Source organism: Rhinatrema bivittatum, chromosome 11, assembly GCF_901001135.1.
Source record: "Rhinatrema bivittatum chromosome 11, aRhiBiv1.1, whole genome shotgun sequence".
Taxonomy (NCBI): domain Eukaryota; kingdom Metazoa; phylum Chordata; class Amphibia; order Gymnophiona; family Rhinatrematidae; genus Rhinatrema; species Rhinatrema bivittatum.
The window spans coordinates 86,498,263-86,521,551 of record NC_042625.1 but is presented as its reverse complement, the minus strand read 5'-3'; the positions used below and the strand labels follow the sequence as shown (position 1 = coordinate 86,521,551).

Genomic DNA, 23,289 nt, shown 5'->3' with positions numbered 1-23,289 from the left:
CCAGAGATGCAGAATCAAGTCTCCCGTTTACGCTTGAGTTTCGCTGGACAGCATTTATCACGTAGAAGATTTGCAGTTCCCCCTTCAGGCTACTGTCACAGCGAACCTCACTCATTCCACCTTCCATGAGCTGAGGGGAGGGTTTCTAGCCTAGAGAAGAGCCTCAGCCCACAGCAAGCCAGCCAGGGGCACCTGCCTCCAATACTCACTGTGCTGTGCGATATCGTCAGGAAGCCATACTTGACACCACATTTTCTCTTCTGCCATGCCTTACGTATTCTAGACGAGAGAGAGAGAAAGAACGAGAGAGAACACGAGAGAGAGAGAGAGAAAACGAGAGAGGAGAGAGAGAGAGAGAAAACGAGAGAGAGAGAAAACGAGAGAGAGAGAACACGAGAGAACTAGTCAGCAACTTTCAGACCCAACGGGAAGCTGCAGAATCTTCACTCCCCTACCCACACCCCCAAGACCCTCTGCTGTGATGCAGCCCCTCGGGATGAGAGCCAGCCTAAGTTCTAGAGATCCTGCCATTCAGCTGCAGGAATAGCTCCCCTGGCTGAGCTAGTAGGACACCCCCCCCCCACCCCCATCAGCTTTGGTCTTATGCCTTTACTAGCCCATCCTTGTCCTTAGGTCAGCTGTGGCCTCTGAAGGCAGGGCTGGAATCCTGGGTTCTAACCAGGACAAGCCCGTACCTCTTAGTACAAGATCAACCAGCTCCTCACCCGTCACTCTTCTTGTACAGGAAGCCCGACTTCTCAGTGCCGTACTGCTTGTTCCCTTGGTGCTGGTGGATGCTGTAGCTGCTGCCAGAGTTCTTCCTGCTCAGGCATTCCTACATTCACAGGAAACACAGGAGAAGAGTTTCCCACTCCTGGCACGCAGCAGAGGTGGGCGACACGAGATTTCTGCAGACAGCACTGGAACTTGGCTTTAGCCATAAATACAGTGAGCTGGAGGGACTCGGGAGGAGCCACGGGATCAAACATTGCCACTCTGACATCGTCCTGCAGCACCAATGACGTGCCTGCTCGACGGGAAGTCAGCACGGGAGGTGCATGGGCAGAGCTGTGGGTGGTGGTCTCGTTCCTGGATTAGCAGGACAAGACTGAGGTGCATTAGCAGTGTGGTATGTGGGCCTCGGCACTGGATGCTGCACAGCAGGAATGAGGTGCATGGGCAGAGCTGTGTCTCGTTTCTAAGGAATGCTACATGTCAGGACTGGGGTGTCTTGTCGGGGTAGGAGAGGGATCCTGCACAGTGCCTGGGCTTTATCTCAGTCATCTGAATGCATTACATTCAATCCCTTCCTCTTGTGCTGTCAGGATCCGACCTCTCACCTCCTTACTCTCCACTTGCAGGAGCCCTCGCAGGGAGTCCCGGATCTGGGTCAGCTGCTTCACCTCCTCTTCCTGGGCCTGGTGCAACTGCAAGGAAACCGCCAACCATGCTCGGTCAGGAGCGACGAGAGGCTTTCAGCTGAGCCCATACTGGCCAGCCTCGGGATAAGGAAGGAAGGGATGGGGGAGGGAGGGATGATGGAGCCGGGGGAGACTTACGGCATGGAGAGAAGAGGCCAGCTTCTCGATGAACGGGTGCAGTGTCTGAGCTGCCTTCCACCCATCCTGGAAAAAACTAGTTGCAAAGGCAAGAAGGAAAGGAACCGGAGAAGAGAGAAGGAGAGAGAGCGCATCACTTCTGCACACAGGGACTGCAATCCAGCGCAGGAAACATTTTAGCTGTTTACACACTCTTAATGGATATTATTTGGTTTTAAGAATTATTTAACTTATGCTGTTATAGGTGTTTGCTGCTTTCAACGTTGTTTTGGAAGAGGAGGGCAAAAATGAATAAATGAAAGTTAAATCATTTCCAAGTGATGCCTTGAGCTCCTTAAGAGATAAGATGAGTGCAGCTCTCACCTTTTCCCATCAAGCAAGGAGACCTCCTGCTGCTGAGCAAGAGGCTCCCTGCCCCTGAGGGGAGAGACACACAGGTAAAACAGCTCCCTGCCTCTGAGGGGAGGCACACACACACACACACACACACACAGGTAAAACAGCTCCCTGCCTCTGAGGGGAGAGACACACACACACACAGGTAAAACAGCTCCCTGCCTCTGAGGGGAGAGACACACACACACACACAGGTAAAACAGCTCCCTGCCTCTGGGGAGACACACACACACACACACAGGTAAAACAGCTCCCTGCCTCTGAGGGGAGAGACACACACACACACACAGGTAAAACAGTTCCCTGCCTCTGAGGGGAGAGAGACACACACACACACAGGTAAAACAGCTCCCTGCCTCTGAGGGGAGAGACACACACACACACAGGTAAAACAGCTCCCTGCCTCTGAGGGGAGAGACACACACACACACAGGTAAAACAGCTCCCTGCCTCTGAGGGAGAGACACACACACACAGGTAAAACAGCTCCCTGCCTCTGAGGGGAGAGACACACACACACACACAGGTAAAACAGCTCCCTGCCTCTGAGGGGGAGACACACACACACACACAGGTAAAACAGCTCCCTGCCTCTGGGGAGAGACACACACACACACAGGTAAAACAGCTCCCTGCCTCTGAGGGGAGACACACACACACACACAGGTAAAACAGCTCCCTGCCTCTGAGGGGAGAGACACACACACAGGTAAAACAGCTCCCTGCCTCTGAGGGGAGAGACACACACACACACAGGTAAAACAGCTCCCTGCCTCTGAGGGGAGAGACACACACACACAGGTAAAACAGCTCCCTGCCTCTGAGGGGAGAGACACACACACAGGTAAAACAGTTCCCTGCCTCTGAGGGGAGAGACACACACACAGGTAAAACAGTTCCCTGCCTCTGAGGGAGAGACACACACACAGGTAAAACAGTTCCCTGCCTCTGAGGGGAGAGACACACACACAGGTAAAACAGCTCCCTGCCTCTGAGGGAGAGACACACACACAAACACAGGTAAAACAGCTCCCTGCCTCTGAGGGGAGAGACACACACACACACACACAGGTAAAACAGCTCCCTGCCTCTGAGGGGAGACACACACACACACACACACAGGTAAAACAGCTCCCTGCCTCTGAGGGGAGAGACACACACACAAACACAGGTAAAACAGTTCCCTGCCTTGAGGGGAGAGACACACACACACACAGGTAAAACAGCTCCCTGCCTCTGAGGGGAGAGACACACACACAGGTAAAACAGTTCCCTGCCTCTGAGGGGAGAGACACACACACACAGGTAAAACAGCTCCCTGCCTCTGAGGGGAGACACACACAGGTAAAACAGCTCCCTGCTTCTAAAAGGTGTGGGGGAGGAGAGGGACGCTGCATTGACCTTTGGGGCCCAGCGTGAATCCGCTGTGGTCGCTACTTGATTAACCTGGTGCAGAGGGAGGAAAATAAAGGCAAGCCCTACCTGCCAGCTGCTCCGAGCATGGGGCACCAGCATTCCTCAGGGCTGGGACCACAGAGATATTGGATTACCCTGCAGTGGGGGGGGGGGGGGGTGGCAACTCGAGAACATCATGCGTGAAAGCTGAGCCCTCCCCACCCACCCCCCACCCACGTTTCTAAGACCCCACTTCTCAAATGCTGACAAAATGGGGAATTTTGAAAGTCATCAAAAAGGTTCCAAAAATATCAGAACCCGGGGCCAATTCTTTTCTCATGGTGCATTCTAGGTAGTAGAGACGGATTACCAAACAGCTCCAAATGGGGCAGGCCGATCCGATCCGGGCTTTATCTCGTTGCGTGGCGTAATTTGGAATTACAAGTCCAGAGATCTAATGGAGGGCGGGAGTTGAACCCAGAGCTGGCTCACCCTGTCTCTGAAGGATGTGCAACCTATTGGCGAGCCTGTAGCCGAGAGCGACTCGGCCAGCTCTAGATCTGAGGAGCGCTGGCCTAGATACTGCAATTTACAAGTGGATGGGAGACGCAGGCCCTTTTATTTTATTTTTCTGATACAGCACTACTTACCCAGATTTTTTTTTTTTTTTTTTTTTTTTTTTTTTTTAAAGATATCTGGATAAGTAGCAGGTTATCCAGCCACATAAGGCTGGCTAACTTTAAAATCTAACCGGAGATATACGGATTCATGAAGCCGTATAACTTTAAAACAAGTAATTTCAGCGAGACGCTTATTCTGCTGAATATACAGGGTAAGTCATCTGGTTAACATTAGCTGAATAACTTGTTCACTAAATGACCCACTGAATATTGAGCTCCCTAAGAACAGCATAGGTGGGAAATTAAAAATTAAAGACGTCAACAAACCAGCTAAGTTTTAGTCAGGACCAGCTGAAAATTGCCTTGTATGTGGGTTAATAAAATTCACCTGTATATGTACAAATCTATTTCAGAGTTCCAGCCTCTGTCTCTTGTACCCTTTACTCCTAAATCGCCCCCCCAAGTCTCCAGTATTTTGACAAAATCTCCTGCATTTGTCCCCACGATTCCTGCATTGACAGGTGTCACCAGCATTTGAAGCACAAAAGAAATCTACGCAGGTTATCAAAAAACTCTTCCTCAATCATCGGATCAAGAAAATTCCCAAGACACTGTAGGAAGTGACATCAGAAGCAGACAGGAAGTGCTTTGCATTTTACCTACTTGTGCTGCGCATGAAAGAACTTGATAAGGCTCTGTAGGAAGTCAGGACCTTGCTTCAGCTGACTCTCATTGGCTTTCAGCAGGAACTGGCAACAAAGAGGAGAGCGATGCTTTAGAAGAGCATCCATGAAGGCCACCAAGAACAACAGGTAAGAGAAGAGTTGGAAGATGCCAGGTGTGAAGGACTGCAGGAACACCAGATGGAACCATTTCCAGTCAATGGAAAATCTTTTGCTATTTGTAGTCCTTATAGTTTCTCTAGAGCTTTTAAACATTAGGTAATTGCCCGCTTACTAGTGGGGCAACTACCTCTTTTTGCGGCTGTCATCTTCATGACAAGAAGTGGGTAGAGAGGCGTGATTTCAACAAGAGGAATCAGCAGAACCTCACCCAGACATAATCAGATACCACTACTTTTCCTTCTAGTTTCTAAAACTACTAAATCAGAAATCAATAAATTAAAAAAATAAAATCCATAAAACTACATACCCCAAACAGAAACCTCAGAACAGCAAATAAAGGACTCCTAAAGACACACACCTACTCGTTCCAAACAACTCACCTCAACCCAAAAGAGAGCAATCTCCCTAGGTAGCCCAAAACTCTGGAACTCCCTCCCAATCGAACTCAGAACTCAAGAAAACCTAAAAACCTTCAAAAAAAAAAGATCTAAAACATGGATGTTCACCAAAGCATACCAACTCACCCAATGAACAACAACGCCAACCCCCTCCAATCTAACCTGAAGAAAAATGAAACTCAACACAACGATGTATTATAACAAAGAATTGAAACATAAAAAACTGAACAACCAACTTCTATATGATATCCCTAGGTTAACAAGATTTTGAACCTTTTTGAAACCCTTGTTATCCTCCTTAACCTTGTAAGCTTTGTATTTTTGTAAACCGTATGATGGCGAAACCGAATGACAGTATATAAAACTCGATAAATAAATTATACACAAACACACACAGACATATGCACAAAACAAATGCTCGCATTTTTTCCATTTCACACTGCAATAAGGAACTCCCTCACCCCCCCCCCCCGTACCAAACCCCAGGCAATAACTCGCTGGCCAAGCCGCAAATGCACTGAGGTTTCCATGTGCAGCCTGGCTTCTCTCTAACAGATCAGCCATTGAATTCTCTGACTCACACTCTGGCCGGGTGCCCCAGCCTCAAGCATTGTAAGGACTCGCAACCACAACAAGCAAAGTAGTTACCTTTGCCCGGCTTCATGAGCACCAGCCCCCCCCCCCCAGAGGAAAGCTCCACCACCCCTGCTCAGTAGGCAGGCCATGTGCCCCGCTCCCACCTCAGCTGGAGAGCATTCCTAGATTCCTCCTTCCAGCAAAGTCTTTTTCTAAGACTGCCGCGCTATTGTAACGCGAGACCTCCTTATCAGAACTCTACTGGTACACGTTAGGGGGCGAGGCGCCACAGGGATGCCTTTTGTTTTGTGAAAACACATGCAAAGTTCCAGGTGGCTCACAGAATATTTTAAAATCTGAAAATGCCTGCATCTTAAGTAGAAGTTTGACTTGGGAGCAACACAGCAATCATCCTCCCCTCCCTCTCTCTCCTACGCAGACAAGAACTAACTATCCACTTGTTCTTTCCTCACACCTCTTCCCTCTCACCATAAACCTACCAACCTCATCATCGGGTTCCTCCTTTAACTGGAGGGTGACGGAGAAATACGGTTATTTCAAGATTCACAAACGAGAAATATAAAGAAATTAGCTTGGAAGGAAAAATAAAAAGTTGTGCATTAAATTAATGTTCTGCTAGTGAAAAGAGCACAACGCAGCTGGACAGGGACCTCTGCAAGCAGAAACACCTACATCTCTAAGTAACTGGTAGCCTTTAAAAAGGAAGCTTGGCCACCCAACTACATTGCAGGTTTTCCTTTCACATAAAACTGTATTTTTCTTGGACAGACCCAGCACTCCCCATTTGCTTTCAATAATTGAAATGTTTAGAGGACAATACAAATGACCTGATATAGAAGCATCTTCCTTCTCAGAGCTTCTGTCATCCACATACTCTCCCCCCAGCAACAATTTGCTGCAGTCACTTGAGCAAAGGGACCGGGGGGGGGGGGGGGTGTTAATCCATGCGCTCTCTCTCTACGGATCCTTACCTCACACATCTGGAGCTGGAACATTCGCCGCTCCTTCTCCATATCCTCGGCAATCTCTGCTGGAGGAATCTCTGCCCGGATGACCCCAGACACCTTAGCCCGCTCCTTTTTCTCCTTTTCAATTTTAGCCCTGTAGGACAGATTGCAGAAACTCAAAACACAAATGATCCTGTTTCTCCGCCAGGGACTTCCCAAGTCCCAGCACCTTGTATAATCCGTTTAATAGGCAGTCCTACCAGGAGACTCCACATCAAGAGGAACTCCGTGCTCCATGGCAGCCAGAGCCCTCCAGCACCTCCTGCTGGGAGCAGACGGAACTGTAGAAGCCTCAAGTCCTGGCCCCCTCCAAAATCCTCTCAAACCCTATAAGGATTTTGGCCAGCCTGGCACCAATAAGGAGAGCCAGAGAGCAGAATACATTCCACATCTGGAGAGTTGTTAGTAATTTGGCCAGCTCCATCTGGACAGAAAATTGTCAAATTTCAAATGTTAAAGAGAATTTCCCACATTAAAAAAAAAAAAAAAAAGGGGACATCTTACACTTTGGTCTCATATTCCTTCCAAGCCTTCTCAATCTGCCTCCTGCAATCCTGAATCACAGAGAGCAGAAAGAAATAAAAAAAAAACAGTTATGCTGCTGAAACTGGCCAGTATTAAAACTGATAACACTTTGTAATCAGGCACTGTTGCTTCTTCTCTGCCAAAACATAAGCAATGCACCTCACTCCTGCCCTTTAGCACTCCTGCTATCTCATTACTGAGACCCCACACAGACACTCTGCCAATGCACCTCACTCCTGCCCTTTAGCACTCCTGCTATCTCATTACTGAGACCCCACACAGACACTCTGCCAATGCACCTCACTCCTGCCCTTTAGCACTCCTGCTATCTCATTACTGAGACCCCACACAGACACTCTGCCAATGCACCTCACTCCTGCCCTTTAGCACTCCTGCTGTCTCATTACTGAGACCCCACACAGACACTCTGCCAATGCACCTCACTCCTGCCCTTTAGCACTCCCTGCTGTCTCATTACTGAGACCCCACAGACTCTGCCAATGCACCTCACTCCTGCCCTTTAGCACTCCCTGCTATCTCATTACTGAGACCCACACAGACACTCTGCCAATGCACCTCACTCCTGCCCTTTAGCACTCCCTGCTGTCTCATTACTGAGACCCCACACAGACACTCTGCCAATGCACCTCACTCCTGCCCTTTAGCACCTGCTATCTCATTACTGAGACCCCACACAGACACTCGCCAATGCACCTCACTCCTGCCCTTTAGCACTCCTGCTGTCTCATTACTGAGACCCCACACAGACACTCTGCCAATGCACCTCACTCCTGCCCTTTAGCACTCCTGCTATCTCATTACTGAGACCCCACAGACTCTGCCAATGCACCTCACTCCTGCCCTTTAGCACTCCTGCTATCTCATTACTGAGACCCCACACAGACACTCTGCCAATGCACCTCACTCCTGCCCTTTAGCACTCCCTGCTGTCTCATTACTGAGACCCCACACAGACACTCTGCCAATGCACCTCACTCCTGCCCTTTAGCACTCCCTGCTGTCTCATTACTGAGACCCCACACAGACACTCTGCCAATGCACCTCACTCCTGATCTTTACCTGCAGTAAAACCTATTCTAATACTTTGCACTTGTTTGATCATTCCATCCATGGCCTGCTTCTTATTTTCACTTTGCACAATGTGATGATGAAATCAATAAGGAATAGAAAGTGAAGGAACTGGAGGAAAATAAAAGGATCTGCAATGTCCTGCTCTGCCCACCTTTAATATCAGAAACAAAAAATGGATGCAAAATGGCTTTTAAACAAAAACAAAGAGGAACCAGGACTAAGCCCATAAGGTAGGTTTTGAGAAGAAAACCCAGCCGCCATTACAGTAACTCGTCTCTGCCTAGGAGAGGAAAGGCGGAAGACGGGAGAACTCACCAGTCGGCCATCTTTGATTTCGGCCTTCAGAAGGCTGTCCAGCGGGAAAGAGACAATATTGTTCAGGTTCTGCACCTAGACGCAAAAGAAATGCACCGATGGAGAGCTTTTCTCAAGTGAAACCTAGTTGCCTGGCCACGCAGGTAGGTAAACAGATCCCATGTTTGGAGCCACCACTGAACGGCCAGATGCAGTCACCAAGTTCCACTGCGCAGTTATTCCAAGGGGGTAGCGCCCCCTGCCTAACCCCACAGGTTCTTTTCTACCTCTACCTGGGGGTGTGCCAACCTACTCTGCCACATGTATTACTCTCCTAAATTACCAAAAGTACTCTAAGCGAGAAAAAACATAAATCAAAATGCAATCAAATCATTAGTGCAAAATAAAAGTGACACCAAGAGAGAAATTTAAACAACTGAAAATAAATCAGGAAATATTAGTGAAAAATTGCACCCATAGTGCAACTTGTATTCAACAAAAGAAGGAGAGACAAGGAAAGAGGAAGCAAGGAGGAGAGAGAAGAATAAGTAGGATCCTTTGCTTTTATTTTAATTTTTTTGGGGGAATTTCAAGGTTATAATTTAAAAAAAATTAATGAAAAAATGACTAAGATAAAAAATGACTAAAATAAAAAAAAAAAATAAATCAGTAGAAAACTCATTTTTCCAAGTCAAGATTAAGTAAAAACTGATTAAGGGTCCCTAAGAATAAGGCAGGCAGTGGCAGGAAACCAGCTGCGTGACCGCTCATCAGCTCTCTCCCCATACAGGCCAATTTTTGACAGATTTCTATTGAGTTTCTTAAGAAAAGCACGAACTACAAATCCATGCCCCATCGAGTGCAAAACCATGATGAGATCAATCTGTCCAGAAAAAATGGAGCTGGCTGACCACTCTAGACACCCACTAAGCCGAGAGAGGAAATTATCAAAGGGACTTCTGTGGGTAAAACACTGCCTTAATGTGCCGATGCAGCCTTTCACAAAACTTCCCACCCGACATGAGTGTAAGCTCACATGTATACGTCACATTTGCATGCAGGTTTACCTGGACTAAGCACACTCTTTGTAAAAATCAACCATGTGCGTGGAAATTTTCAGGAAAATGTTTATGCACATGTGTAGGGTAGATTTCACGGGAGAATTTTCAAAGCAGACTTACGTGCCTAATAAATCCAATTTGATAACTGGTGTAACCAGGGTGCATATTTGTGCTGTGAAATTTGATATTTCCTTCCCTGATAATTAAATACAGGGACAGGGGAATGCATAACCATTAGACCAGGAATAAGAAACCCAACCAAACATCTAAAAAGTCACCAGGTTTGCCAAGGAATGAAAAAGCATCAGACAAACGGTGAAGAAAAAACCATGCTAACTAACCTAAAGCAGAGAGAGATTTACACAGCACATACCAGCAAATGGTACAGGATTACAGAACAATCCTTAGACTGAAAGAGGCAGGCACCGGAACAAAAAGTGAAACTGAGAAAGCCATAGATAATAAGAATGCAGGGTTGGATGGATGGACACTGGTACAAAGGGACAATGAAACACAAAAGCCTAAAATCTTCCTTCCAGCCAGAAAGAAACCCGAGATTTCTCAAAATGAAGTATTAAAGGCAGGGGCATGTAAAATGATAAAGGACTACCCTTATCTCACAGTTGCTCAGGTCAGTAGGGTAGCCTCAAGGTCAGCAGAGTGACTTGCAGATGCTCACCAGGTTCTTAAAGAGAGCGGTCACTTCCCTGGTGAAGACAGCAAGGTTCAGAAACCCTGTGGACAGCTCGTGATTGTTCTGCGACAGGTGATTCTTGCCAAGGAGCTCCAGGGCCTCGCTGTATTGATCTTCATTTTCAACATGTGCTGGGAAAGCAAAGCAGAAAATAGCCCTGAAGGACGCAGTCAGTGAAGGCAGAGAGAAGCAAAGGAGCCCAGAGGATGTGATCAGTGCAGCCCGGGAGGAGAGGGACGGAGCCGTCAGAATATTAGCAGGCTCTTCCCCCACACACTTTATTTTAAACGTTCGTGGCTTTCAGCCAGGAAGGGCTTCCGGAAAGCAGAACCAATGACCGTCCGAGCTCTGCTCTCATTGGTCGCTATTACCCGTCAGACCCGTGGCCTTGGCTTAGCAGTGTTTTTCAATCCTTGGTCCGTAGGACGGCCATCATCTTTGCCAGTCCGCGGCGTGGCAGTCATTGTAGGAGGAAGCAGGCCCATGCTGCAGCTGCACAAGTACCGACCCCCCCCCCTGCCCGTTCACCCATGAAACATTCTCTACTGCCCTAAAATGTCCTGGTAGCAGCTTCACTCTGGACCCCACAGCTCTGCACGCGGCTGCTGCTTCCCAGTATGGGGACAGACTGCCGGCAAGCTCCGGCTCTGAACAGCTGATCGGGCCTGCAGGCTGTGGGTTCAGCTGAGCCCCAGACTGCCCCCAACTCTTGCTCTATAAATAAAACAAAGCCACCCAATGGATTGATGGTTATGCAGCCACCAAGGCTGCCGGAAGCACTGGGCCTCTTAAAGGGGCAGCATCTACCCTCCCACTCCTGCCACCAATGCAAGTGTTTTCAGCCCCTGGGCTACACTGGAATGAGAGCAGCTGATATTTTGCCCTCCCCTGCTGAGGGTGCAAGAAGCACAGCACCTGTGTCAATTCTTGTAATTAAAACGTTGGGGGGGGGGGGGGAACAGGAAAATAGTTGCATGTACCTACATCCTCCCCCTCCACACACACCCTCCCCCTCCACACACCCCTCCCCCCCCTACTCTGGAGGAGTCTCCTTCAACTCTACAGTCAGCGGATCTACGCCAGCTTAGGAGGTCCTTGGCATCAAAGAGTGAGAAAACTACCTTAGCTTCACCATTTATAGTCCCGTGCCCCGTCAACGCTTGTGGCAGTAACCAACACCGCATCCAATTCCCATAAGTGTGATCTTCTCACTCTGCCAGCCTCTGTCCTGCTTCTCCTTTCTCTGGACTCAATGTCTTTCCCCACTCCCCTCCTCTCTCTCAGTCTCTCCATGCAGGCCTCCTAATCTCTCTCTCGCTCTGCCGTTTGTGCTCACACTGGGCCCCTCTCCCCTTGCACTGTGGCTCTCCCCCCCCTCCTGTTTGTGTGGTTCACTGGGCCGTTCCCCTTGCACTGTGGCTCTCTCCCCTCCTGTTTGTGTGTTCACTAGGCCCGTCTCTCCTTGCACTGTGGCTCACTCTCCCCCCTCCTGTTTGTGTGAGTTCACTAGGCCCGTCTCTCCTTGCACTGTGGCTCTCTCTCCCCCCCCCCCCCCCCTCCTGTTTGTGTGTGTTCACTAGGCCCGTCTCTCCTTGCACTGTGGCTCTCTCTCCCCCCCCCACCTCCTGTTTGTGCGTGTTCACTGGGCCCGTCTCCCCTTGCAATGTGGCTCTCTCTCCCCCCTCCTGTTTGTGTGTGTTCTCTGTCTGTGCCTCCCTCAGCTTCAGGCTAATAACTTACCCAGGCCAGATACATTTACTGCCTTCACATACTTCTTGATCCTCTGCAGAACAGCTTGGTCACTTTCCAGACACTGCAAGGAACAGAAAGAAAGTGATTAGGGCTCCCTGGGGATCCACACAACTGTGCTCTGAAATCACAATGCGGGACCTACCAAGTCTGAAACCCTGGCCGGACTGAGCAAAGCCAAAATCACCCTCAGGAAATCAATCAAAAAACACCAGGTGATCTCTGATCCATGCAAGGGCTCTCCAGACCACAAGCCTCGCCTCGTTGGAAGTTCTGGAAAGAACCCAATTTCTCCCCAGAACTCCGCCCTCTGGGTGAGAGCTGAGGTCCTGAGACCTGGCTGCAAATGTTTCCTTGGTCTACAAAATGATGCTGATTCCTCTTGTGCGACAGCCCTGGGGGCGGGGAACGAGGAATGCATAAGGTGCTATAAGAAGAATAATGCCTCAATGTGCAGGGCATCGTCTGCCATGGAAGCATCAAATCACTAATGCTTTGCATTATTGCCAGGCTAACCAGGAGGCGAAAGGGTTAAAATGTCTGCGGCCTATCAGACAGGCCATGTTAGTCTGAGGTAGCAAAACCAACAAACCGTACAGACTAACAGATTCCAGGAGAAGAGCCCACGTCCTCAGACCATAACTTCTTAATGAGAAGATTTTCTTTTTCTGAAGGCAAATTGTACCCTAGATCCTCAAGGAAAACAGAGAAGGAGGGGGCAAGTAGATAAGAGTATTTGAACTGCGATTCAGAGATCCTGGGACATAAGTTCAGGACTCCTTCTACAACTATGTGACCTCGGGACCAGTCGCTGCATCTCCCTGTACCTTACTCATTGACCCTCTGTGTGACCTTGGGTCCAGTCGCTGCATCTCCCTGTACCTTACTCATTGACCCTCTGTGTGACCTTGGGTCCAGTCGCTGCATCTCTCTGTAGCTCACCCATTGACCCTCTGTGTAACCTTGGGTCCAGTCGCTGCATCTCCCTGTACCTCACCCATTGACCCTCTATGTGACCTAGGGTCCAGTCACTGCATCCCTGTACCTCACCCATTGACCCCTATGTGACCTTGGGACCAGTCGCCTGCACTTCCCTGTACCTCACTCACGGACCCTCTATGTGACCTTGGGACAAGTCACTGCATTCTCCCTTGTACCTCACTCACTGACCCTCTGTGTGACCTTGGGACCGGTCGCTGCATCTCCCTGTAGCTCGCTCATTGACCCTCTATGTGACCTCGGGACCAGTCGCTGCATCTCCCTGTACCTCACTCACTGACCCTCTATGTGACCTTGGGACCAGTCGCTGCATCTCCCTGTACCTTACTCACTGACCCTCTATGTGACCTCAGGACCAGTCGCTGCATCTCCCTGGGTCTGAGTCGCTGACTCTGTGTGATCTTTAGGCAGCTCATTTTATCTCTCCACGCCTGCAAAACCCAGGTGAAGAAGTGTCTTATTAATCAGATTTTACAGGTCAACAAATGAAAAAGGAAAGAAAAACAGAACAAAGTGCTGCTGTACAACAAAAGCATAAACTTGAACCGCTCAGCGCCAGAAGTAGGAACATTGCTGGGGGCAGCAACTAATCAAACTGGCTCAGATCAGATCAGGAGGCAGAACTTTTGAGAATAATCTCTTTCAGTTTTGCTTTGCAATTTCTTCTGAGTCGAAACAGCCTAGAGGAAGATTGGGTTTATGAGAAATACAGTGGCAAATGATGGCTGGGGTCACACCGCAGTTAATTAACTCCAACTCGACCCCAGCGGAAAGAAGAGGACAGCGTCAGAGATGCTCCGAGGCCTGGGCCTGGCTCTGGGCTGAGGCCCTGGCGTCGGGACCGGACCTCTGGGCCTGGCAGTGATGTTGGGCCTGTGCCTGGGCTTCGACCTGGTCTAAAATCCCGGCATCAAGCCCAGCGTCGGACCTAGGTCCGGGTCGAGACCAAGGCATCAGGATCCAGCCTTCCCGCTTTCACAGATACCCAACGGATCAGGTAAGTGGTTTATTCGGGGGGGGGGGGGGGGGGGGGCTTGGATCTCAGCCAAGGCCCTGGCATCACGCTCGGGCCTAGGCCACAGCCTCTGTTTTGGGCCTCAGTCTATGTCCTAAGCCTGATGCATTCATTTAAAAACTAATGCAACGAATAGGGTTGTTTCATTCGGGGGGGGGGGGGGGGGCCCTCGATTCGTTTCACAGCCCCTAAATGAAACAAACTGCCCTTATTAGTAGTGTTTTACGCATTGATTTTAAATGAATGCACATCTTTAATTCTTATTATTAAATTTACCAGGGCCAAACGTAGATCCTCACATGCAGCCCTTAACTGGGACAAATAGTGATTGCAGCCAAATTCGAACTGGTGCATTGCTGGAGACAAATTTCCACTCCTTCTGAGGCTCAGCTGTGTGCCGGATTAGGAAGAGCATATTATATGGCTAGGCCAGAGATTTAGAGAGACCTCTCACTGAAATCTGAAAAGAGATGGGCGAAATGAAACAAAGTAACCTGATGCTAAGTGGGAATTTTGCAAGAGAGTTCTTGGTAGCCAGAGATAAGAATATTCATGAGGACAGGCACTGGGGAGGGAAAGCAGGCTGGGAAACGTATAAGAAGGATAATGTTAAGATTGCTGATTTGTGATCTGATTGAGTGTTGAAATATTAATGTTCGCCTGCGCCTGGTTGTCACTTTGTTCTGTTGCTAGATAAAAGTTTAAATTGAAAAATAAAAAAAAAAAACCACTGATCTCCTTGAGGAAGTTCTACAGTGCACCTCATTCCTGCCCTGCAGCACCTACTACTATTCCAGTACTGAAACCCTTCTCCTCCCCAAGCTCCACACCCTCCTAGAGAACCTACCGGCATGAAACACCTTGTTTCTAACTCATTTGCTATATCAGCTTATACCAACAAAATAAAAGAAAAGGCCGCAAGGCTGAGGGGGGATATGATAGGTGTTTAAAATCATGAGAGGTCTAGAACGGGTAGATGTGATCAGTTATTTACTCTTTCCGATAGTAGAAAGACTAGGGGGCACTCCATGAAGTTAGCATGGGGCACATTTAAAACTAATCGGAGAAAGTTCTTTTTCACTCAACGCACAATTAAACTCTGGAATTTGTTGCCAGAGGATGTGGCTAGTGCAGTTAGTGTAGCTGTGTTTAAAAAAGGATTGGATAAGTTCTTGGAGGAGAAGTCCATTACCTGCTATTAATTAAGCTGACTTAGAAATAGCCACTGCTATTACTAGCATCAGTAACATGGAATAGACTTAGTGTTTGGGTACTTGCCAGGTTCTTATGGCCTGGATTGGCCACTGTTGGAAACAGGATGCTGGGCTTGATGGACCCTTGGTCTGACCCAGTATGGCATTTTCTTATGTTCTTAACCTATCAGCGATGCAGGCCAACAAAAGGCTTGCAATGGAGCTGTGAGGCGATGCTGATGTAGGTCGTTAATTGATCCGGTGGTCAATTGCAGGAAGTAAATCTGGGCATCGGTGCAAGGTTGCGATTTAAACGTCGGCACCAGAACAGCTGATGGGCCTTGTTCTGTCTAATGCCAATGGTTTATTTATTTATTTTTTCGAGGTTTTATATACCGAAGTATAGCGGGAAGCCTTCACTTTGGTTTACAAGATAACACTTAATACATTTTGGTAACACTGGAACAGATTGATGCACAGTAACACTTTGATAATATTTTGGTAACACAGGAACGAATTGATATACAGTGAAACAGGATAACAACTTGATACAGTTAGGTAAAAACTGGATCGGAATAATAAATAGTGAACTGAGTAATGGTTTGTTTTCCCTTTAATTTTTGTGATTTCACTATGCAGATAAAACATGCACCTTTGGATCTAATGGCTTATAAATAAATATAGTTACAGTTACATTAACAGCCAGGAGAGAAAAAGGATTTTCAAACTGCAGTTCTGTCAGGTCCTTAGGTCAGGAAGACCTGCCCGGACGGCCATGCCCTGTGCCTTATTAGGCCTCCCCACAGGACTTCCAAGCACACAAGAAATGGTGTTTTATAATACTTACTGCTTACACGTGATAAGAAAAGAAAAAAAAGGAGGGGAAAGAGCGCTCAGCTTCAAACTCTAGGGGATGTTCTGGGTGGACGGCAGTAAAGAGGACTCTCCCATGTAACCTGCAGCACTTCCAAAAAACAGAGCAAGCAGCATTCACCGATGTGCATTAAATATACAAAACACACAGGGGGCCTCCGTGTCCTGCAAAAGTGAATGAACCTGAACCTTTTAGCCACTCTGCGGGGGGGAAGGAAGACAATGTCCAGCACTGCGGATCTGGCCCGCAAACTCCCCTATAACAGTCTCTCCCTTCCCCCCCCTGGAAAGCAACCATGGCTTCTGTTCTTTAGGGAGGGGGCCTTGTTTGCAGCGCACACAGGAACACTTTCAGCCAGGTACACGGCAGCCAGGGAAACAACTCTGCTCGTTTCCCTTTCAACATTAGCGAGTGCAAAGTCCGTTGCTCCAGAAGCAGCTGCGGAATTCTGCGCCTGCCGGCCAAGAAAGAAAGTCCAACAGGCGCGTGCGTTATTTTACGCCCACCCCAAAGGGCACCTGCTAGGCAAGCCAGCTAGGATTTTAACTGCTCGACTGTCAGCTCTTTTTGGCCGGGTAGGTGGCTTTCAGAACTGCCCCGCTTCTGCTGTCTTTAATATAAAAAGGACGATTTCTTCATAGTGCTGCCCGGCGCTAATTTTCCCACGGTCGTCCCCCTCCTCAATGGCGCTAAGCAAGTTTGCTACCCGTCAAAAAGGTTGCACAGCCGATGAAAAGCAAGCAGATGTCAGCAGCCATTAGGGGTGGGAAGGGGGGAAATTTAGTTTTTTCGTTTTGTTTTGGGGGGGGGGATTTTTCCCCCCATGAAATTAAGTTTAGAGTAATGCTTATTTTGTTTCTTTAGTTTAAAAAAAAAAAAAAAAAGTTAAAATAAAGATTGAAAAAAAAAAAAAAAAAAGGGGCCTTCCAGGGCTTCCCATGCCCCCCACCCATCCCTCTCACCCGGAAAAATGCTGAGGCCAAGATCCTCCCCGCCCCGGGTGGGGCCTTGTGAGGGACCTAGGGCCAGACCACAGTGATCTACCTTGGTCTAAACCTGCACAAGGCCAAGGCTTTAGGTCTGGTCCTAGGCGTTAGGGCACCTCGGCCTTGCACACGCCTAAGCCGTGGTGCATCACTGCGACCTCGGCCCGGAAGCCTGCACCCAATGCCGCAGCCCGGCCCACAGGCCAGGTTCTGATGCCTGGACCCGGTCCCAGGCCCAACGTACATCAAAAATGGCCCTCTCTACTGGGAAAGATGTGCCAAACTACATCCAGTGCCTCCCAAGCAAACTGCGGAAATTTTGGTGAAGAAAAAAAATAAAATAAAATAAAAGACTTCCGAGGCCTTGGCTTCAGGATTCAGCCTCCAGGCTGGGCCCCTGGGTTGAGTGTGGGTCCAGGCCGAGGCCAGGATGTGGTGTCGGATTTCATAAGTATTGTGGGGGGGGGGGGGGGGTCGTCGGGAAATTTCCTGAGCCAGGGCTAGACCGAGACCCCGGCGTCCCACGCAGCCATAGGCCACAGCCCATTCGTCAAGTCGCAGCCTATGCCTAGGTGAGGCACCCGAGTCGCGCTCGGGGCGTAGGCCAGGACCCCTGCTTTGCATCTCAGCCTACTCCCTAGGTCAGGTCCTGGCTTCGGGCTCGGCCTAGGCCCAACCGGTGACTTTCTTCATTTAACTTAACTCGTTCCACTTTGAAAACAATCTGAAACGAAATAGGAAATTTCATCTCATTTCATTTCTCCTGAATGCCTATCCCTAGCATGCACCATGCACCTTTTTGCTCAGCAGACCACAACTCTATGAAACTACACGGGGCATTCACCTATACCTCAGCCAGTGCAAGGATCAACCACCACGGATTCACTTCTTCCAGCCTGACAGGACACTCAATCTGCAACGTATCCATGCTAATCTTTAAACACAATTTTTAAAACAGGAAGGAACAGCAGGAGAACTGAAATATATTCCTCTATTGATTCATTCCATTAGGATTTAATCCAAGACATTGGATCCACTACTCCATATGGGGAGCCTTTAACACCTTCTGCCCATGGTACTGATGTGGTGGTGCCTCACTGTCCTGTTTTCAATATTTCCAATCTCCAACTCCTCCCAATGACCTCTAACATAGGAACGCAAGCAGTCTGGCAGGCTGTGCAAAACAGTACCTGGATCTCAGATTCACACAGAGATTGTTTTATCATAAAAGCTTAACAAAGTGCTCAAGAGCCTTCCAAATTCATGCAGTGCTGTCCACTAACAGGCAAGCGAACATAGGTGATCGTCTCTTTATTTTTAAACAATCACACTGGTGGAATGTGTTTTCCATTTATCCCAAATTTACACGGCAAATAGGAAACGGTTGCAAGCTTCATCCAGGCAGCAAACAATAGAGTGGAAGTATTTTTGTACTAAATGGAACAGTCCTATCCTGATGTGTGAAATTCCTTTGCACATCTGTAAGGGGAGAAAAGCAGCCATGAGCTAAGACAGCTTGTTGTGTAAACCTGGAATTTCCTGCAAACAACCAGGGCTCTCTCCCCTCACCCAAGCTTATTCTTCTGTCTGCCCAGGCAGACTAGGACAGTTGTCTCTCACAGGTACAAGTTTACTTCTGTAGTAAGGCCTTAACCCTTCATTTCCTGTCCCAACCGGTTCTCGTTGGATCGGAACCCAACTCCAAAGATCAGCATCTAGCTAGCCTGACCCTCTCCCACATAGAAGCACATAGAAACATTACTGCACAAAAGGACCATACGAGTCTGCCCATCTCTACAAACCCTACCACTGCCATGGCAAGACCTCTAGAGTCTGGAAAAGGAAGTGTTGGACCAAATCCAAATGTCTAGGTCATGGGACAGGGTAGAGTTAGAGAGCATGGGTGGGGCTTGTGGGATATATCTATGGAGCCAAGACTTGTGGTCCTCAGTTTTTCATCTTCCTTCCTCCTTAAGTCAAGCACTATTCATGCCAGCCACCAGAAAAAGCTGCGGACCCAACCGGAGCACCTTCAAATACCACTTGGGTTGGCCACCAGCTGTCAACAAAAGAGGTAGGAGGCCTTCTTGTCTCTACAAAGTAAGACTGTCACACTCCAGTCCCTCAGGAACCACAGCCAGGTCTGGTTATCAAGATAAGCAAAATTAACTCCACAGCCGACACTCTTCAAATAAGAGTCTCATCAATATTCATTTTAGAGTTCCAGAAAGCGAGACCTGCTGGAGACAGGAGCCACTCCACTAGAGGTCCAGCACCATTCTGTGCCCGAGTCGAGATTGGAACTCGCATTTCCTGCAGATCACATCTGATAAACATTTTGGCACTGAATGGCCCAGCCAGATCTTTTGTTAAGGACACTTTCGTTTTACCTGAGAGGGCAGTGAACAGCCCTGGTTTCAAGATATCCACAATGAATATTCAATCACATGTCCAAGGAAGAGGTGATTTTAAACTGAAAACTCTGCAGACTTCAAGCACTAGGGCGCAGCACTGGAAACAGGGAACCCAAAATACAACCCTGCAGTCACCAAATCCCATTAAAATGCTTTCCTTCAGTTCAGGAACTGGCCTGACTCTCTCCGATATGACCCCTGGAGCCCTCCCCACCCCAGCCACAGACCACCACCGAAGATCAGCAAAGCAGAGCGGCTGGAACAGAAATCTACCAGACAGAAAGTTCAGAAAGGGAGACAATGAAGGTGGAGTAGATCTGGTAGAGCCCACCCAGCCTCAGACTTCACCCTCACACCCTCCCGACTGAGGATCCTCTGTGCTTATGCCCAGGCTCTCTTAAGGGAAGCAGTTCAAATCCTATCCTCCCCCTCCCACTCTGCAAACTTGATCCAGTCTATGGCTTTTATCTCACTGTACCTCGGGTTAACCCATTGCATCTGGGAAAGAACAGCACTGCATTTCTTTCATCTCCAGTTGAGGGGGGGCTGTCGAACAGATCAGGCATCACACCGGATACCCAGAACTTCCACTCCAGAGGTGGCTGCGCCCGCACTGCTGAGCAAAGCACATTGTGCTCCAGATTGGATGAAAGGCATCCTACAAGTTCAGGGTCCAGAATTATGCGCCAGCCGTCTGCCTGCAGAGGATCAGCTGCTGGAGTCCCCCTAACAGTTAATCTGGAAAGGTGATAGCCTGCCACTTTTTTTCTTTGATCAGCAATTAAAGCATTTCTGCTCAAAGCAAATATTGCATCTGTGCAGCAGATTGTCAGGTGAGTCTACAGCACTCCCAGGAGCCAAAGCTCCTGGCCACAGAGTTTATTTACAGCAGAACTTGACACCTAGGAGAAGTACTGCAAAGAATTAAACTTTAGAGGGAAGGGGTGACTTTGGCTGGTTCTAGCAAACTAAAGTTAGTAATTAGATATTTGCAAATTATATATACACACACACACTAGGAAAAACGTGGACTTTGCTTTTGCATAGCTTGGGCTTTAATTTCTTGCTTTTAAAAGCAACAGCTCCTCTGGGCCATGGCAAAATACTAAATTGGTCTTCAAGAAAGAGAGGCACCCGAGTCCCAAGGTTGGGCCTCCCAGCTTAACTTTGCCAAGGGAAAGAGGAGAGGGGGGCACATCCCAGCACCAGGCAGAGGTCTGCCAGGATCGGCTTGTCCTGACTTATTTCTCATTCCTTTCCTTCCTTATGTATTTACTGTGCTTTTTATTGCCCTCCTGACTCTTATCTTTAAAAACGTAAATCTCCTGCCTGCACTTTTATGACACCTGCAGGGGACTCCAATAGGCTCAGTACTGGGACATCCGTCCCCTTCCCCCAGTCTAAAGGGGGCAGTAACTTTCCAAAGCTTTAAACCCTCCTAACTCGGAGGAATGGAATAAAGTTGCTTTGTTTTACCCATCAGCCAGAATACCTAATAATTTGGGGACGGGGGACCCTAATGTTCTCGGTTTAGAACTAGAACCCCGATCAAACATATTAATCTAACAGGGAAAGAAAATTATAGAAAAGTAAATACAAAGATTAAATGAACAAAGCTGAATTAAAATGAAAAAAAATGTGGAAAGTCGAATATTTACAAAGAAGCCTGAAAAGCTTTGTAAATTTGCGGGTCCCACACTTTCTATGAAACTCTTGGGGCTGTTAACCAGGGATAAAAAAAAATCTGCCCGGGGGCGCTTCCTTGCAGAGGGTAAGCCCCGAGAGAGAGGGCAGCAGTTGTGATCCTGGAGGCAAAAAATCCGAAATCTGAATGGAGGAGACACTCAAATGATAAGTGATTTAAAAAAAAAAAAAAAAAGCTTTAAATAATGCAGTCCATCCTTGAGTGCTGCCATGCTGAGTGATCACTGGCAGGGCCCCTGCTGGTGCTAATCCCTTACCGCACTGCACTGGCAGGGCAGGATGCCCAGTTCCACCAGAGGGACAGGAATAACAAGATCACTCTCATCACTAAAGCCCCCAAAGAGAAGAGCGCGATATGAAAGAAAAAATAAATAAACGAAAAAAGGAAAAAGAATGCAGAAAAAGTAAAAAAAAAAAAAAAAAGGCCGAGAGGCGAAACTCTTCTCTTTTGGATGTTGTAGCCGATGAAGTTTTGCAAAGTGACTCTGCCAGGCAAAGACGGTGCAAGGGTTACGGGGCTCCCCCGCCAAGAATGCGGAACTGTTCCGACGCCCTCCCCCCCTAAGACAAAGGAAAGCCAAGTCTTCCTCGCACTCCCCTCACCTCTTCCAGGACAGCCACGGCCACCCTGCACCTCTGCATCTTGGAGGTGAAGGCGGAGGCTGCCGGGGAGTGCAGGTCCTCCGAGGTGGCGGCCAGGAACTCGGCGAGGCTGATGCGCTCGGGCATGGCGCTCGATCGGACGGGGAGCCCGGCGCCGCCTCCCGGCTCCCGCTCGCTCTGGTTCCCCTCAGCCCTGCTCAGGCGTTTCATGCTGGTCACGTGGCGGGGGAGCTCCGGGAGCCTCTTAAAGGCACAGCGCAGCCGCAGCGCAGCCGGTGCGGGCACCACCCCGCGCCCGGTCTCGCTGCCTCCCTGGGAAGCTGGCGCCAAGTTTCGGAAGTAACTGTAAGGTGGTAGTTGGATGTTTTGCTTTGATTTTTTTTTAATTAGTTTCGTTATTTTAATTATGAATGGTATTTCATTTCAAAGAGTTTAGGATCCCCACTTCTGTAGTTAGGCTCCTAAATTAGTCATTTTGAAAACTTACCAGGGCCCTAGTATTAAGCCCCTAAGTTTAGGAGCCTAAAAAGTGGGTGGTTACAGGGGCGGAGTTAGGGCAGGGAAAAAGTTATGGGCTTAACACTAATTTTCAGAACTAGGCACCTAATTTAGAAGCCTAAGCTAAAATTATGATTTGCCACCTAATGCAAGATCTTGTTCTAAGCAGATTACAGACAGCAAACATGAAACAATAAGGTTTGACTAAAGACAAGGCAGACAAACCCTAAGAATGCCTGAAAACTTTAAAAAACTTCCCAGCCATCCTAGAATTATGAAACAAGAGGGCCAATATTAAGAAGAAAAAAAAGCAGAGCTCCTAAATTTAGGATTCTAAATTAGGAGCCTAGATTTTCAGCTGAAAATATAGGAACCTAATGTTTAGGGTCCTAAATGTATGTGAATTTTCAGCTGAAAATACAGGAACTTAATGTTTAGGGTCCTAAATTTATGTGAATTTTCAGCTGAAAATATAGGAACCTAATGTTTAGGGTCCTAAATGTATGTGAATTTTCAGCTGAAAATATAGGAACTTAATGTTTAGGGTCCTAAATTTATGTGAATTTTCAGCTGAAAATATAGGAACCTAATGTTTAGGGTCCTAAATTTATGTGAATTTTCAGTGAAAATTTTAGGAGCTTAATTTAGAGGCCTAAATTTAGGGGCTCAGCTTTTGTTTTTTGTTTTTTAATATCAGCCCCTTTGTTTTATAATTCTAGGATGGCTGGGAAGTTTTTAAAGTTTTCAGGCATTCTTAGGGTTTGTCTGCAT

At 48.1% G+C, this 23,289-nt stretch overlaps 1 protein-coding gene across 1 annotated transcript in view; it reads right to left on the bottom strand.

Moving 5' to 3' along the window:
• LOC115100564 overlaps window positions 1–22,234 on the bottom strand; it is a 117,387-nt gene extending 95,153 nt beyond the window's left edge. The window contains exons 1-11 of the mRNA XM_029619081.1: window positions 22,021–22,234; window positions 12,224–12,296; window positions 10,469–10,614; window positions 8,750–8,824; window positions 7,322–7,371; window positions 6,782–6,911; window positions 4,634–4,719; window positions 1,560–1,635; window positions 1,341–1,427; window positions 726–835; window positions 112–279 (exon numbers count right to left, since the gene is read on the bottom strand). Of these exons, the coding sequence (XP_029474941.1) occupies window positions 112–279; window positions 726–835; window positions 1,341–1,427; window positions 1,560–1,635; window positions 4,634–4,719; window positions 6,782–6,911; window positions 7,322–7,371; window positions 8,750–8,824; window positions 10,469–10,614; window positions 12,224–12,296; window positions 22,021–22,230 (1,211 nt within the window). The 5' untranslated portion in view covers window positions 22,231–22,234. The remainder of the gene's footprint in view (window positions 1–111; window positions 280–725; window positions 836–1,340; window positions 1,428–1,559; window positions 1,636–4,633; window positions 4,720–6,781; window positions 6,912–7,321; window positions 7,372–8,749; window positions 8,825–10,468; window positions 10,615–12,223; window positions 12,297–22,020) is intronic.
• Window positions 22,235–23,289: the final 1,055 nt, after the last annotated feature.